The sequence below is a fragment of the Bos taurus genome, chromosome 3, assembly GCF_002263795.3.
Source record: "Bos taurus isolate L1 Dominette 01449 registration number 42190680 breed Hereford chromosome 3, ARS-UCD2.0, whole genome shotgun sequence".
Taxonomy (NCBI): Eukaryota; Metazoa; Chordata; class Mammalia; order Artiodactyla; family Bovidae; genus Bos; species Bos taurus.
In genome coordinates this window covers 82198326-82213397 of record NC_037330.1, presented here as the reverse complement: position 1 = coordinate 82213397, position 15072 = coordinate 82198326, and the positions used below count along the sequence as shown (strand labels likewise).

General features: G+C 42.2%; 1 protein-coding gene across 1 annotated transcript in view; it reads left to right on the top strand.

Annotated features, from left to right (window-relative positions):
- Window positions 1–5236: 5236 nt before the first annotated feature.
- ALG6 (ALG6 alpha-1,3-glucosyltransferase) overlaps window positions 5237–15072 on the top strand; it is a 58600-nt gene continuing 48764 nt past the window's right edge. The window contains exons 1-2 of the mRNA NM_001075432.3: window positions 5237–5273; window positions 7998–8274. Coding sequence (NP_001068900.2) covers window positions 8193–8274 — 82 coding nt within the window. The 5' untranslated portion in view covers window positions 5237–5273; window positions 7998–8192. The remainder of the gene's footprint in view (window positions 5274–7997; window positions 8275–15072) is intronic.

The window sequence follows — 15072 nt, the reverse complement described above, 5'->3', positions numbered from 1 at the left end:
TACACATACAGCAGTGGTAAAAAAAAAAAAAAAAAAACCTGCCTGCCAATGCAGGAGACATAGAAGATGCCAGTTTCGATTCATGGGCCCAGAAGATCCCCTGGAGGAGGGCATGGCAGTCCACTCCAATACTCCTGCCTGAAGAATCCTGTGGACAGAGGAGCCTGGTAGGCTACAGTCCTTAGCGTCAAAAATAGTCTGACACAGCTGAAGTGACTTAGCACACATGCATTTTTTAAAATAATAATACTAATCCTAATGCCAACAACACAGCAATCATTTTATATTTTTTTTAACAGATCTTTTTTTCTTAGGGCATATTGCACTTGGGATACATCATTAAATTATTGGGTTTTAAAGTGATTTGAGGGAATTCTCTGGTGGTCCAGTGGTTAGGACTCAGAGCTTCCACTGCTGGGCGTCAGGTTCAATCCGTGGTCAGGTAACTAAGATTTGGCAAGCCATGGGGCATGGCCAAAAAAAAGTCATTTGGAACAGTTATTCTCTGTGTAGTTGAGCCACCAGTTGGATACCCATTTAAGTTCTTTTGTTTCATTCTATTTCTGGTTTCAAGGGATTTATTTTTTCCCATTTAATTTTGTTTTATAATTAACTTAATTTTCAAAGTTCATAGTCATATTAAGGACAATCATCATGTCAATATTTTGTCTTTTTTTTAAGGGGTGCAAAAAATGAAAATGACATGAAAATGAATGAAAGTAACTAAAATTCATGTTTGTATAGTCCTGACATCTATTTCTTGTATTGAAGGCAGGAGGAGAAGGGGATGACAGAGGATGAGACGGTTGGATGGCATCACCAACTTGATGGACATGAGTTCAAACAAGCTCTGGGAGTTGGTGATGGACCCGGAAGACATGTATTTCTTAGAGAAATTAGGCGAAAGTCACTAACCAGAATTTCCAACAAGTGTGATTCATGAACCACTCTGTAGGATGTAATGTTAGATTTGGGATGGAGTGTGGGGATAGAATTTCATGGTTAATGTCTGAAAACTCTATATTTTTTTAAGTTTAGTGATAACTTTTTTAAAATTTTTATTTATTTATTTTTGGCTACATTGGGTCTTCGTTGCTGCACTTGGGCTTTCTCTAGTTGTGCAATCAGAGGCTACTTTCTAATTGCTGTGTGAGGGCTTCTCATTGCAGTGGATTCTCTTATTGCAGATCAGGGGCTCTAGAGCCAGGGCTCAGTAGTTGTGGTGCATGGGCTTAGTTGCCCTGCGGCATGTGGTATCTTCCTGGAGCAGGGACCGAAACAGTGTCCCTTACATTGCAAGGCAGATTCTCAACCACTGGACCACCAGCAAAGCTGAAATTCTATATTCTTTTGGAGGGTCATGATGTATAGTAACATTGATGTATCAGTCAGTTCAGTCGCTCAGTCGTATCCGACTCTTTGTGACCCCATGGACTGTAGCACGCCAGGCTTCCAGGTCCATCACCAACTCCCAAAGCTTGTTCGAACTCATGTCCATCGAGTTGGTGATGCCATCCAACCGCCTCATCCTCTGTCATCCCCTTCTCCTCCTGCCTTCAGTCTTTCCCAGCATCAGGATCTTTTCCAATGTAGTCAATTCTTCATATCAGGTGGCCAAAGTATTGGAGCTTCAGCTTCAGCATCAGTCCTTCCAATGAGTAGTATTCAGGACTGATTTCCTTTACATTGATATGTAATAACACACAAAAGCCTCTGAGAAAACCTGAAGTAAAGAATTCTTTTTAGATTTGTGTAACCCATTGTTTTCAAACTTATCTCTGTATCAAGAGATCATCCTCATGCTATTAAAAATTATTATTATTACCTCTTGGGCATGTTGCACTGCATGTGGGATCTTAGTTTCCTGACCAGGGATGGAACCCACGCCCCCTGCAGTGGAAGGATGAAGGCTTAACCACTGAACCCCTAGGGAAGTTCTCTCATACTTTTTTCACATTTTTTTTTTTTTTGGACAGTAGTTATCCCACTGAATGACATACTTTGTGAAATGTTGCTGTCAAGTTTTCTTGTGTGTCCAAAGGGGATAATAATACCTTTCTAATATTCTTTCAGGGTTATTGTGATGATGAAGTGAATTGGGTATGAACAACTTTTAGCATATGAAGGAGGAGACTATTTTGCCAATAGCTAGATGGAAATTTGGAGATTCACTCTAACTCTATGCTACTTAGGTGAACTTATCCCTGGAGGAGACAAAGGTATGATGAATGTTGGAGATTTCAGATGAATAGAAATGACACGTAAGGGTCAATTGAGGAAGATATACAGATAGAAAAAAAAATCTATTTCCAACAACGTGCGTGAGTGCTAAGTTGCTTCAGTCGTGTCCAACTCTTTGCAACCACGTGGACTGCAGCTGCCAGGTTCCTCTGTTCATGGGATTCCCCAGGCAAGAATACTGAAGTGGGTTGATGTGCCCTCCTCCAGGGGATCTTCCTGTCCAGGGATCGAACCCAAATCTCCTGTGTCTCCTGCATTGCAGGTGGGTTCTTTACCACTAGTGCCACCTGAACAGCTATGATCAGGTGAATGATTTTCACCTAGAATCAGGGAAGTCCTGGGCCTGATACAGAAGAGGAAAGTCCTGGGCCTGATATAGAAAAGGGCCTGTTTTCTTAATAGGTGGAAGTGATCTAGGGAAGGGACTAGAAAATTACTATAAAAGTATGATTTGTGTGAGGGAATTGGCCTACTCCGAGTATTCAGAGTACCAATGATAAGGTGTGTACTAGTTTGTTAGGGCTGTCATAGAGAAAACCACAGTCTGGGTGGCCTAAACAACAGAAATGTGTATTCTCATACTCTGGAGGCTAGAAGTCTGAGATCATGGTGTCAGCAGCGTTGGTGTCTTTTAAGACTTCTCTCCTTGGCTTGTACACTTCTATCTTCTCCATGTCTTCACATTATCCTCTGCATGTGGGCATGTCCATTGCCAAATTTCCTCGTCTTATAAAGATACCAGTGACAGTGAATCCTAATGACCTCATCCCAAACTCATTTACTGAGTGTTACGTATAGACACTGGACATTCAGAGAGTGACAGTACCTAGTGGAGCAAGGCAGTTATGCTCAGCACTGTATCACCAACTTGTACCTAGTGGAGGGAAAGAGCAGGAGTAGGTATATAGATGCATTGGTGGGGCAGTTCAGCTGTGAATTAGAGGTTTTGAAGTTCCTTCCACAATTTATTCAATGAACATTTTAAGCACCAACTTTGCTCTGAATACTATATCAGAAGCTATCAGGTTGGGAGGAAGAAAGAAGAGACTGATACCAATTGTCATTATTTGAAGATATATCTTTTACAATATATTGATATTTCTGAAATATCAATATGTGATCAAACCCTAGGCCCCTGCATTAGGAGTGCAGAGTCTTGACAAGGAAGTCCCAACTGCCACAATTTTGGCTTGAACCATTCCTTTGTCAAGAGTCTTTCTCCCATTCTCCTGGCCCAGGCTTTCTTTCAAAGCTCAGCTGACTTCTCTAGGGAAAGTGTTTCTTGATAATTTTTAGTTTACATGAATGTTCTTCTCTGAACTCCTACAGTACTTAATGCATATACTAGTAATCTGACGTTTAGCATCTGTTCTATCCTTTTATGCTTTTCCAATGAGAATGAAAATTTTTTGAAGGCAGACACTTGGCCATATTTTTTCATATTTCCAGGGCTGACGGTCTTTAAAATATAGTAGGATAAAATTTTAGGTCTGAAAGTTTATCTAGCCCACTCACTCATTTCACAGGTGAAGAAAGCATGATCCAGAGAGTTGTTCAGAGCCACTTTGTTATAAAGCCATGTTGTTGTTGCTTAGTTGCTGTTGTGTCTGAATATTTGCAGTCCCATGGATTATAGACCGCCAGGCTCCTCTGTCCATAGGATTTTCCCAGGCAAGAATATTGGAGTGGGTTGCCATTTCCTTCTCCAGGGGATCTTCCCAACCCAGGGACTGAACCTCCATCTCCTCCATTGGTGAGTGGCCCCAGTATAAAGCCATAGCCAAAGCCAAAGCTGAAGCTCCAATACTTTGGCCACCTGGCAAAGAGCTGACTCATTGGGAAAGACCCTGATGCTGGGAAAGATTGAGGGCAGGAGGAGAAGGGGGCAACAAAGAACAGGATGGTTGGATGGCATCACTGACTCAATGGACATGAGTTTGAGCAAACTCCAGAAGATAGTGAAGGACAGGGAAGCCTGGCGTGCTGCAGTCCATGGAGTCGCAAAGAGTTGGATATGACTTAACCTTAGTTACTGAAGAACAAAAAGCCAAACTGGGCTTCCCTAGTGGCTCACACTGTAAAGAATCTGCCTGCAGTGCAGAGACCCAGCTTCAAGCTCTGGGTCCACAAGATCCCCTGAAGAAGGGAATGGCTACCCACTCCAGTGTTCTTGTTTAGAGAATTCCATGTATAGAGGAGGCTGGCAGGCTATAGTTGATGGGGTTGCAAAGAGTCGGACCCGACTGAGCAACTAACATTTTCATGTTCATGGTGTGTGGTTACTTTCAGGGATTATAGCGGGACTGGCTTTACAGAATGGCAGGATTCAGAAGGGGGATATGAGGGCATTTCCCTGACCAAAGTAAGGGAATGTGGTTATTATTTGCAAGTTTGGGAATATGCGGTCCAAGCTGCTTGATGGGGAAGGTGTGATGCCTACTGGAGGGCAAGGCTGTTCTTTAGCATCCCCCACAGTTTCTTGAAGATGCCTGGAGTTCAATACTATTTCCTCCATGAAGTGGCTTCCCAGCTTAATACCTACTTCTCTGCAGGCATGCAGCCTGAAGAAAGTAAAGCCCATTGGCTTTCTGGCTCCTCAAGGGCATAGGTCCAGAGGAAGATCTCCTGCTCGTTGGTGAGGACTAGCCATGGGTTGTCCACTGTGTGAAGCGCGCCAGGACGCTCCCCTAACAGGAATCCGTGGACTAAGCAGCCGCTCAGGCCTTGGCCACGATCCCAGGAAAGAAGAGCAAGGGGCTTTCCACCTGCCCCAAGCCTCACCCAGACACCAGGCCTCTCGGATTCCAGCGGCTCGTGCTTCGCCTCCGAAGCCCGCCTTCTCCACTCCGCGCCTTTTCCCCGCCCCTCCCCACACGCTCGACGGGCTCGCTCCCGCTCCGGGCACGCGGACGGTGCGCGAGTACGCGGACGCGGAAGGCAGGCCGGCAGGCCTCTTCGCCGCGGGGGCGAGCGCGCAGGCGCCTTCCTGAAACCTGCTGCGGCGCGAATCCCTACGTTCGGAGAGCGGTGGGGTAAGAGGCCGGGTCCCTGGAATTCTGGGGCGCTTGGAGGGAGGGGGGAGGGCCTGGGGCTTGGCTGTCTGGCTCCCGGCTCCGCTCCGCTCTGGGGAAGCGAAGCCTCCTCAGTCCCGCCCGCAGGCTCGACTGGGGGCCGGGTGGGGGATGCGGTGATCATGGAGGGTATCCTGGATTGGAAAGCTTGGCACCCTTGTTCCTGCGGTCCTGAGGGTCCGGCCCGCCGGAGAAAGGGGCAGACACACCAAGAGGGGGCTCTTTGGCGAGATGTCCTCTCCTGGGATAGCAACACTCCCTGGCTGTGCTGTTCACCTGGGGGAGGGACCTTTTCGCACCGAAAGGAACAAGTTTGGCCCTGGGACGTGGACGACAGACATTTTTTCTGCTGAGACGCACCCTCTGGGTAAACTGGGACAGAAGAATTCTCTGCTGCCCGCGAGAATGGGTTAGGAAGCTATTGTACTTTTTGTTGTACAGAAAGGAAAAATAGTAAAATAAAACAGAAAACAAAAACAACCCTTTTTACTGTTCTAGGAGAACAGATCTGTTAAGAATTTCATATGATAATATCTTTAAACCACAAAGGACTCAGTACAATTAGGTACCTCCCTTCTTCACCCGAAGATCTCCATTCAGCAGATACTTTTGAGTTACCTGCTCTGTACCAGCCTTGTTCTATGAGCAGGGAACTGGGCAGCGGCTAAGATAGGAGGATCCCTGCTTGCTTGGAGCTTATATTCTAGTTGACAAATAAATGTTATTTCCTTTGTAACTTTTATTATAACATGTAAAAGAAAATACTGTCCACAAATCATAAATTTTAACTAACTGATTTATCATTAAGTAAACACATCTTTTAACAACCACTTAAATCAGGAAGCAACATGTGGGATCTAGTTCCCTGACTAGGGATCGAACCTGGGTCACTTGCATCTGGAGTGCAGAATTTTAGCCACTGGACCACCAGGGAAGTCCTTGTTTGAGCCTTTGAAAGAGTAACTCCTTTCTTAAGAAGAAGCTCATTTAATTTTTGGACAACTCTAGGTGTTAGAAAAGTTTTCCTAATATTTAATCTAACACTGGTCATCAGGGTCATCTGGGTCCATCCAGAGCTGATCTGTTATCTGTTGCCTCCCTTTCACTACTCAAGCAGTTTTTTGTTTTTTTTTTTTGACGTTTAAGTGCAGAACTTTGAATTTATTATCCCTGCAATGATTTCTGGAGTTAGATTTGGCCCATCATAGATGTTGTCTAAATCTTTTGGATATGATCCTTTCATCTGTCAGCAGTTCCGCCATTGTGTTCTTAATAAACTTGATCAGGGAGGTCCCTGGTGGCCTAATGGTTAGGATTTCCGGCTTTCATTGCCATTGCCTGGGTTTAGTCCCTGGTTGGGGAAGTGAGATCCCACAAGCCCTTTGGTGAGGCCAGAAAGCAAACAAACAAAAAACTTGATCAGCGTATTATTAGTTAAGCATTGTTTTTCTTTTTTTTAAAGTTCATTATGATTATTAAGGGTCATTGATTTTGTCTTATTTTTGTTATTTAAATATGATCATCCGGAACTGTGGATAATTCATTTAACTTGGTTGTATTACTGATTAAAATTTCGACAATGGAATATCAGTTAAGTTATGGATTTTTAAATCCAGGACCTAGCATTTGTAAAATCAATTTTAAACTTGATATCTCTGGAAATAGAGTGTTGTGTTGCAATTCTGGAATATATAGTGCAACACGTTAAAAGGGGCTTTTTGAGTTGGATTAGAAAAGGATTTGAGGGTACTCTTTCTGCCCCCTTCTGATGCCTATGTCAGAAGCTTTCTCTATCTCCTTTATACTTTAATAAAACTTTATTACACATACACACACACACAAAAAGGATTTGAAAAGTTTATAATGGCCCATAAACTGTGTCAAACCTGGAATCAATGTGAGAAACTGATTTATTTTCATTTTTCCTCCTCCCTTGCCTCTTGTAGAATATCTTGTGATCAATGAAATGATCAAAGGTGGATGCAGTAAGAGGGAGGAAAGAAAAAGGGAATTTGTATAAATAAAATTTGAATAATACATTCACATAGCCTTATTAAATGCTTCGAGTCATTCTAACTTACTGAGATGCTAGACTTATTAATTCTAGAGTTGTTCCTTGCTATTTTTAAGTAAGAAAAATACTTTTTTGACCTATAGGTTAAATGTGCCAATTTCCCCCTAAAATTTAGCACTGCATAGCTTGTGGGTTCTTAGTTCCTGACCAGGGATTGAACCTGTACCCTTGGCAATGAAAGCATGGAGCCCTCACCACTAGACCATGAGGGAATTGCCTGAATTAATTAATTGATTAATCTTTTGAGTATGAAACTGTTTTATTTTCTAATCTAGCAAGTCCTAGTTTCTCTAAATTTCCTTTATTTTATTTTTGGCCTCACTGATTGGCAAATGGAATCTTAGTTCCCCAAGGACCAGGGATCAAACTCGAATTCCCTGCATTGAGAGCATGGACTCTTAACCACTGGACCACAACCAGGGAAGTCCCGGAGAGCTAATCTTTTGAGGTTCATTTCCTGACTGGAGGACTAGGAATAAGGAACTTAAAATTATCTGTTTTCTTTGACTGTCCCCTTCCCCCATTTCTCCGTCTTTCTCTTTGGTTTAATGTTTGTTGTTTGGGCACTATGCTCAGCTAAATCTTGGTATCTTTTTTTGTTTTCCCTGCAGGCTACTTCTTCCTAGAGATAAAAATCAATGTTTAACTGGAAACGAAGCATCAATTAAAATCCTCTCAAACTCCTAATTCCAAATAATTGATAATATTTCTCTGATCAAGAAAAGAAGTGATTGACTGCATGTTAAAAGTATTCCTGTATTAGTATTCCTGTATTTTTTTCCTCTTCCTGAATTCGAAGAAAAAATATGGAGAAATGGTACTTGATGACAGCTGCAGTCTTACTAGGACTAACAGTACGGTGGACAGTTTCTCTTAATTCTTACTCAGGTAACACATTTTTCATTTAATAGGTGAATTTTTTTTGAATCTTTCTTTTTGTCTGTTTTTTTTTTTTTTGTCTGTTTTTTGAGGTTTTTTGTTTTTGGTAACAGTTTATAGTTTTCTGACCGAGACAGAGAAGAATTTCAGGTTTTATTAGTGTAGTCAAGAAAAGGCACTTAAACATCTAAGGCTAATAAATAGAATTTGTATAAGAGCTAAATAGAAGCATAGGCTTTGTAATATGAGAAAAGAAAGATGTATTCTAACTGGGAAGAAGACAAATTGAGAAACAGTTATCTCTTAGCTGTTGAAGAGAGAAATGAGCTAGTATTTCAAAGAGGGAGCTGAATCAAAGAAGGCTTTTTTGATTGTTTAGGGTAGAGAAGGCTTTTATATGCATGCTAAGTTCCTTCACTTGTGTCTGACTCTTTGCGATGCTATAGACTGTAGCCTGCCAGGCTCCTCTGTCCATTGAATTCTCCAGACAAAGATACTGGAATAGGTTGCCATGTCCTCCTCCAGGGGATCCTCCTGACCCAGGGATCAAACCTGAGTCTGTTACGTCTCCTGCATTGGCAGGCAGGTTCTTTACCACTAATGCCACCTGGAAAGCCCAGGGTAGAGAAGGCATATTACTACCGTGAAAGGAAGACAGCAGTGGAGAATAAGATTGAGAATGATGTGAGAAAAATGGAGTGGGGGTGGGATTAATGGAGTCTGGTCCTGGAGATTGGGGGTGGGATTAAATTTAACCTTGTGAGTATTTATTTAATACTTCTCCTATCCAGGCACTATGCTAAGGGCTAGAAATTTAAGGTGAATATCTAATACTTAAAGGGGTCTCCATTTTAGTAGATAAGTAGTCACAATCACTTCAGTTCAGTCGCTCAGTTGTGTCCAACTTTTTGCAACCCCATAGTGGAGTGCAGCACACCAGGCCTCCCTGTCCATCACCAACTCCCGGAGTTTACTCAAACTCACGTCCTTCGAATAGGTGATGCCATCCACATCATCTCATCCTCTGTCATCCCCTTCTCCTCCTGCCTTCAATCTTTTGCAGCATCAGGGTCTTTTCAAATGAATCAGTTCTTCGCATTAGGTGGCCAAAGTATTGGAGTTTCAGCTTCAGCATCAATCCTTCCAATGAATATTCAGGACTAATTTCCTTTAGGATGGACTGGTATGATCTCCTTGCAGTTCAAGGGACTCTCAAGAGTCTTCTCCAACACCACAGTTCAAAAGCATCAATTCTTTGGCACTCAGCTTTCTTTATAGTCTAACTCTCACATCCATACATGACTACTGAAAAAAACATAGCCTTGAATAGCCAGACCTTTGTTGGCAAAGTAATGTCTCTGCTTTTGAATATGCTGTCTAGGTTGGTCATAACTGTTCTTTCAAGGAGCAAGCATCTTTTAATTTCATGGCTGCAGTTACCACCTGCAGTGATTTTGGAGCCCCCCAAAATAAAGTCTGTCACTGTTTCCACTGTTTCCCCATCTATTTGCCATGAAGTGATGGGACCAGATGCCATGATCTTAGTTTTCTGAATGTTGAACTTTAAGCCAACTTTTTCACTCTCCTCTTTTACTTTCATCAAGAAGCTCTTTAGTTCTTCTTTGCTTTCTGCCATAAGGGTGGTGTCATCTGAATGTCAGAGGTTATTGATATTTCTCCCGGCAGTCTTGATTCCAGCTTGTGATTCCTCCAGCCCAGCGTTTCTCATGATGTACTCTGCATATAAGTTAAATAAGCAGGGTGACAATATACAGCCTTGACGGACCCTTTTTCCTGTTTGGAACCAGTCTGTTGTTCGCTATCCAGTTCTAACTGTTGCTTCCTGACCTGAACACAGAGGCAGATCAGGTGGTCTGGTATTCCCATCTCTTTCAGAATTTTCCAGTTTGTTGTGGTCCACACAGTCAAAGGCTTTGGCATAGTCAATAAAACAGAAGTAGATGTTTTTCTGGAATTCTCTTGCTTTTTCAATGATCCAGCGGATGTTGGCAATTTGATCTCTGGTTCCTCTGCCTTTTCTAAAACCAGCTTGAACATCAGGAAGTTCATGGTTCACGTATTGTTGAAACCTGGCTTGGAGAATTTTGAGTCACAATACAATGTGATAATTAAATGTTGAAGTGTGAGTTTCCATGTTAACATAGAAAATGATCAGGATGCACTGCAGAAAACTTTTCACAGGATGGTGTTTGAATTCAAGGTTTGAAAGATAAGTTGGAATTTGCTACGCAAATAAAATGGGGAACGTATTCTAGACAGTAGAACATGTGCAGAGATACGGTACGTGGCATGAGACCATGGTTGTAAGTATTTGGTATTCAGTTCAGTCACTCAGTCGTGTCCGACTCTTCGCGACCCCATGAATCGCAGCACGCCAGGCCTCCCTGTCCATCACCAACTCCCAGAGTTCACTCAGACTCATGTCCATCGAGTCAGTGATGCCATCCAGCCATCTCATCCTCTGTCGTCCACTTCTCCTCCTGCCCCCAGTCCTTCCCAGCATCAGAGTCTTTTCTAATGAGTCAACTCTTCGCATGAGGTGGCCAAAGTACTGGAGTTTCAGCTACAGCATCATTCCCTCCAAAGAAATCCCAGGGCTGATCTCCTTCAGAATGGACTGGTTGGATCTCCTTGCAGTCCAAGGGATTCTCAAGAGTCTTCTCCAACACCACAGTTCAAAAGCATCAATTCTTCCGCACTCAGCCTTCTTCACAGTCCAACTCTCACATCCATACATGACCACAGGAAAAACCATAGCCTTGACTAGACGAACCTTTGTTGGCAAAGTAATGTCTCTGCTTGAATGTGCTATCTAGATTGGTCATGACTTTCCTTCCAAGGAGTAAGTGTCTTTTAATTTCATGGCTGCAGTCACCATCTGCAGTGATTTTGGAACCCAGAAAAATAAAGTCTGACACTGTTTCCACTGTTTCCCCATCTATTTCCCATGAAGTGATGGGACCGGATGCCATGATCTTCGTTTTCTGAATGTTGAGCTTTAAGCCAACTTTTTCACTCTCCACTTTCACTTTCATCAAGAGGCTTTTGAGTTCCTCTTCACTTTCTGCCATAAGGGTGGTGTCATCTGCATATCTGAGGTTATTGATATTTCTCCCGGCAGTCTTGATTCCAGCTTGTGTTTCTTCCAGTCCAGCGTTTCTCATGATGTACTCTGCATATAAGTTAAATAAGCAGGGTGATAATATACAGCCTTGACGTACTCCTTTTCCTATTTGGAACCAGTCTGTTGTTCCATGTCCAGTTCTAACTGTTGCTTCCTGACCTGCATACAGATTTTTTAAGAGGCAGGTGAGGTGGTCTGGTATTCCCATCTCTTTCAGAATTTTCCACAGTTTATTGTGACCCACACAGTCAAAGGCTTTGCAGTAGTCAATAAAGCAGAAATAGATGTTTTTCTGGAACTCTCTTGCTTTTCCATGATCCATGGGATGTTGGCAATTTGATCTCTGGTTCCTCTGCCTTTTCTAAAACCAGCTTGAACATCAGGAAGTTTACGGTTCACGTATTGCTGAAGCCTGGCTTGGAGAATTTTGAGCATTACTTTACTAGCATGTGAGATGAGTGCAATTGTGCGGTAGTTTGAGCATTCTTTGGCATTGCCTTTCTTTGGGATTGGAATGAAAACTGACCTTTTCCAGTCCTGTGGCCACTGCTGAGTTTTCCAAATTTGCTGGCATATTGAGTGCACCACTTTCACAGCATCATCTTTCAGGATTTGAAATAGCTCAACTGGAATTCCATTACCTCCACTAGCTTTGTTCGTAGTGATGCTTTCTAAGGCCCACTTGACTTCACATTCCAGGATATCTGGTTCTAGGTGAGTGATCACACTGTCGTGATTATCTGGGTCGTGAAGATCTTTTTGTACAGTTCTTCTGTGTATTCTTGCCACCTCTTCTTAATATCTTCTGCTTCTGTTAGGTCCATACCATTTCTGTCCTTTATCAAGCCCATCTTTGGATGAAATGTCCCCTTGGTATCTCTAATTTTCTTGAAGAGATCTCTAGTCTTTCCCATTCTGTTGTTTTCCTCTATTTCTTTGCACTGATCACTGAGGAAGGCTTTCTTATCTCTTCTTGCTATTCTTTGGAACTCTGCATTCAGATGCTTATATCTTTCCTTTTCTCCTTTGCTTTTTGCTTCTCTTCTTTTCACAGCTATTTGTATGGCCTCCCTAGACAGCCATTTTGCTTTTTTGCATTTCTTTTCCATGGGAATGGTCTTGATCCCTGTCTCCTGTACAGTGTCACGAACCTCATTTCATAGTTCATCAGGCACTCTATCTATCAGATTTAGTCCCTTAAATCTATTTCTCACTTCCACTGTATAATCATAAGGGATTTGATGAAGATCATACTTGAATGGTGTAGTGGTTTTCCCTACTTTCACCAATTTAAGTCTGAATTTGGTAATAAGGAGTTCATGATCTGAGCCGCAGTCAGCTCCTGGTCTTGTTTTTGTTGACTGTATAGAGCTTCTCCATCTTTGGCTGCAAAGAATATAATCAATCTGATTTCGGTGTTGACCATCTGGTGATGTCCATGTGTAGAGTCTTCTCTTGTGTTGTTGGAAGTGGGTGTTTGCTATGACCAGTGCATTCTCTTGGCAAAACTCTATTAGTCTTTGCCCTGCTTCATTCTGTATTCCAAGGCCAAATTTGCCTGTTACTCCAGGTGTTTCTTGACTTCTACTTTTGCATTCCAGTCCCCTATAATGAAAAGGACATCTGTTTTGGGTGTTAGTTCTAAAAGGTCTTGTAGGTCTTCCTAGAACCGTTCAACTTCAGCTTCCTCAGCATTACTGGTTGGGGCATAGGCTTGGATTACTGTGATATTGAATGGTTTGCCTTGGAAACGAACAGAGATCATTCTGTCATTTTTGAGATTGCATCCAAGTACTGCATTTCAAACTCTTTTGTTGACCATGATGGCTACTCCATTTCTTCTGAGGGCTTCCTGCCCGCAGTAGTAGGTATAATGGTCATCTGAGTTAAATTCACCCATTCCAGTCCATTTTAGTTCGCTGATTCCTAGAATGTCGACATTCACTCTTGCCATCTCTTGTTTGACCACTTCGATTTTGCCTTGATTCATGGACCTGACATTCCAGGTTCCTATGCAATATTGCTCTTTACAGCTTCGGACCTTGCTTCTTTCACCAGTCACATCCACAGCTGGGTATTCTTTTTGCTTTGGCTCCATCCCTTCATTCTTTCTGGAATTATTTCTCCACTGATCTCCAGTAGCATATTGGGCCCCTACTGACCTGGGGAGTTCCTCTTTCCGTATCCTGTCATTTTGCCTTTTCATACTGTTCATGGGATTCTCAAGGCAATACTGAAGTGGTTTGCCATTCCCTTCTCCAGTGGACCACATCCTGTCAGATCTCTCCACCATGACCCGCCCGTCTTGGGTGGCCCCACGGGCATGGCTTATTTTCATTGAGTTAGACAAGGCTGTGGTAAGGAAGGGTGGCGGTGAGGAGATACCCCTCTTCCAAGGTAAGGAGCAGCGGCTGCGCTTTGCTGGGAGCAGCCATGAAGAGATACCCCACACCCAAGGTAAGAGAAACCCAAGTAAGATGGTAGGTGTTGCAAGAGGGCATCAGAGGGCAGACACAGTGAATCCATACTCACAGAAAGTATTTGGTATTAGATAGCATAAAAAGAAGGAAAGAAAGGATAGGGAGGCATGGCTGGAGATTTGGCTATGTAGTTAGCTGTGTTGTAGAAAAATAACTTATTTTTTACTATTTTATTATTATCATGAAAAACGATTGTAGGAAGAAAGTTGGATGTAAAGAGACAAATGAGACAATCATAATAATAGAGGTAGAGTTACTATTTTCTAAGTATTTACCAAATGCTAGACATTGAGTACTTTCCTTAATATCACAACCACTGAAGATAGGTATTATTTCTAACTTACAAATGGAAAATGAGACAACTGATAAATGACAACTGTAACTCAAAAATATTTTATTCCATAGTCAGTGCTTTGCCTCTGCTCTATGGGGTCTTAGTTCCCAATACCAGGGATTGAACCGGAGCCACAGCAGTGAAAGTGCCAAGTCTTTACTCACTGGACCATCAGGGAATTCCTCGTATATGTTTTTTAAAAAATCAGATTGTTAAAGTCCTATGAAAAACTCTGTTTGGATTTTAATTGGAGTTATATACTATACCATTGATTAATTTGGGTGAATTGGCAATCATTAACATAGTAAGGCTTCTAATTCATTAAGATGGTATGTTTCTCCATTTATTTAAATCTTTAATGTTTTTCAACGAAATTTTATAGTTTTCTACATGAAAGTTTTACTTATCTTTTCTTAGGTGTATTGCTAGATACCCTGTATATTTTTTCCCTCCCCATTGTAGATAGTATCTTTTAAAAAATTGCTTATCTAAATGTCTGTTCCAGGGGAATGAAAATGTGGTTGATTTGTTAATATTTGGCAACCTTCCAAAAATGATAATTTATCTGAAGTATGTTTTAAAGTGAAGTGAAAGTTGCTCAGTCATGTCTGACTCTTTGTGACCCCATGGACTATATAGTCCCTGGAATTCTCCAGGCCAGAATATTGGAGTGGGTAGCCTTTCCCTTTTCCAGGGGATCATCCCAACCCAGGGATCGAACCCAGGACTCCCACATTGCAGGTGGATTCTTTACTAGCTGAGCCACAAGGGAAGCCCATGTTTTGAAACTTCTGTGTTAAAAAAAAGTGATCTGTGAATTAGAGTATTATTTCCTCTTTTTTACTCCC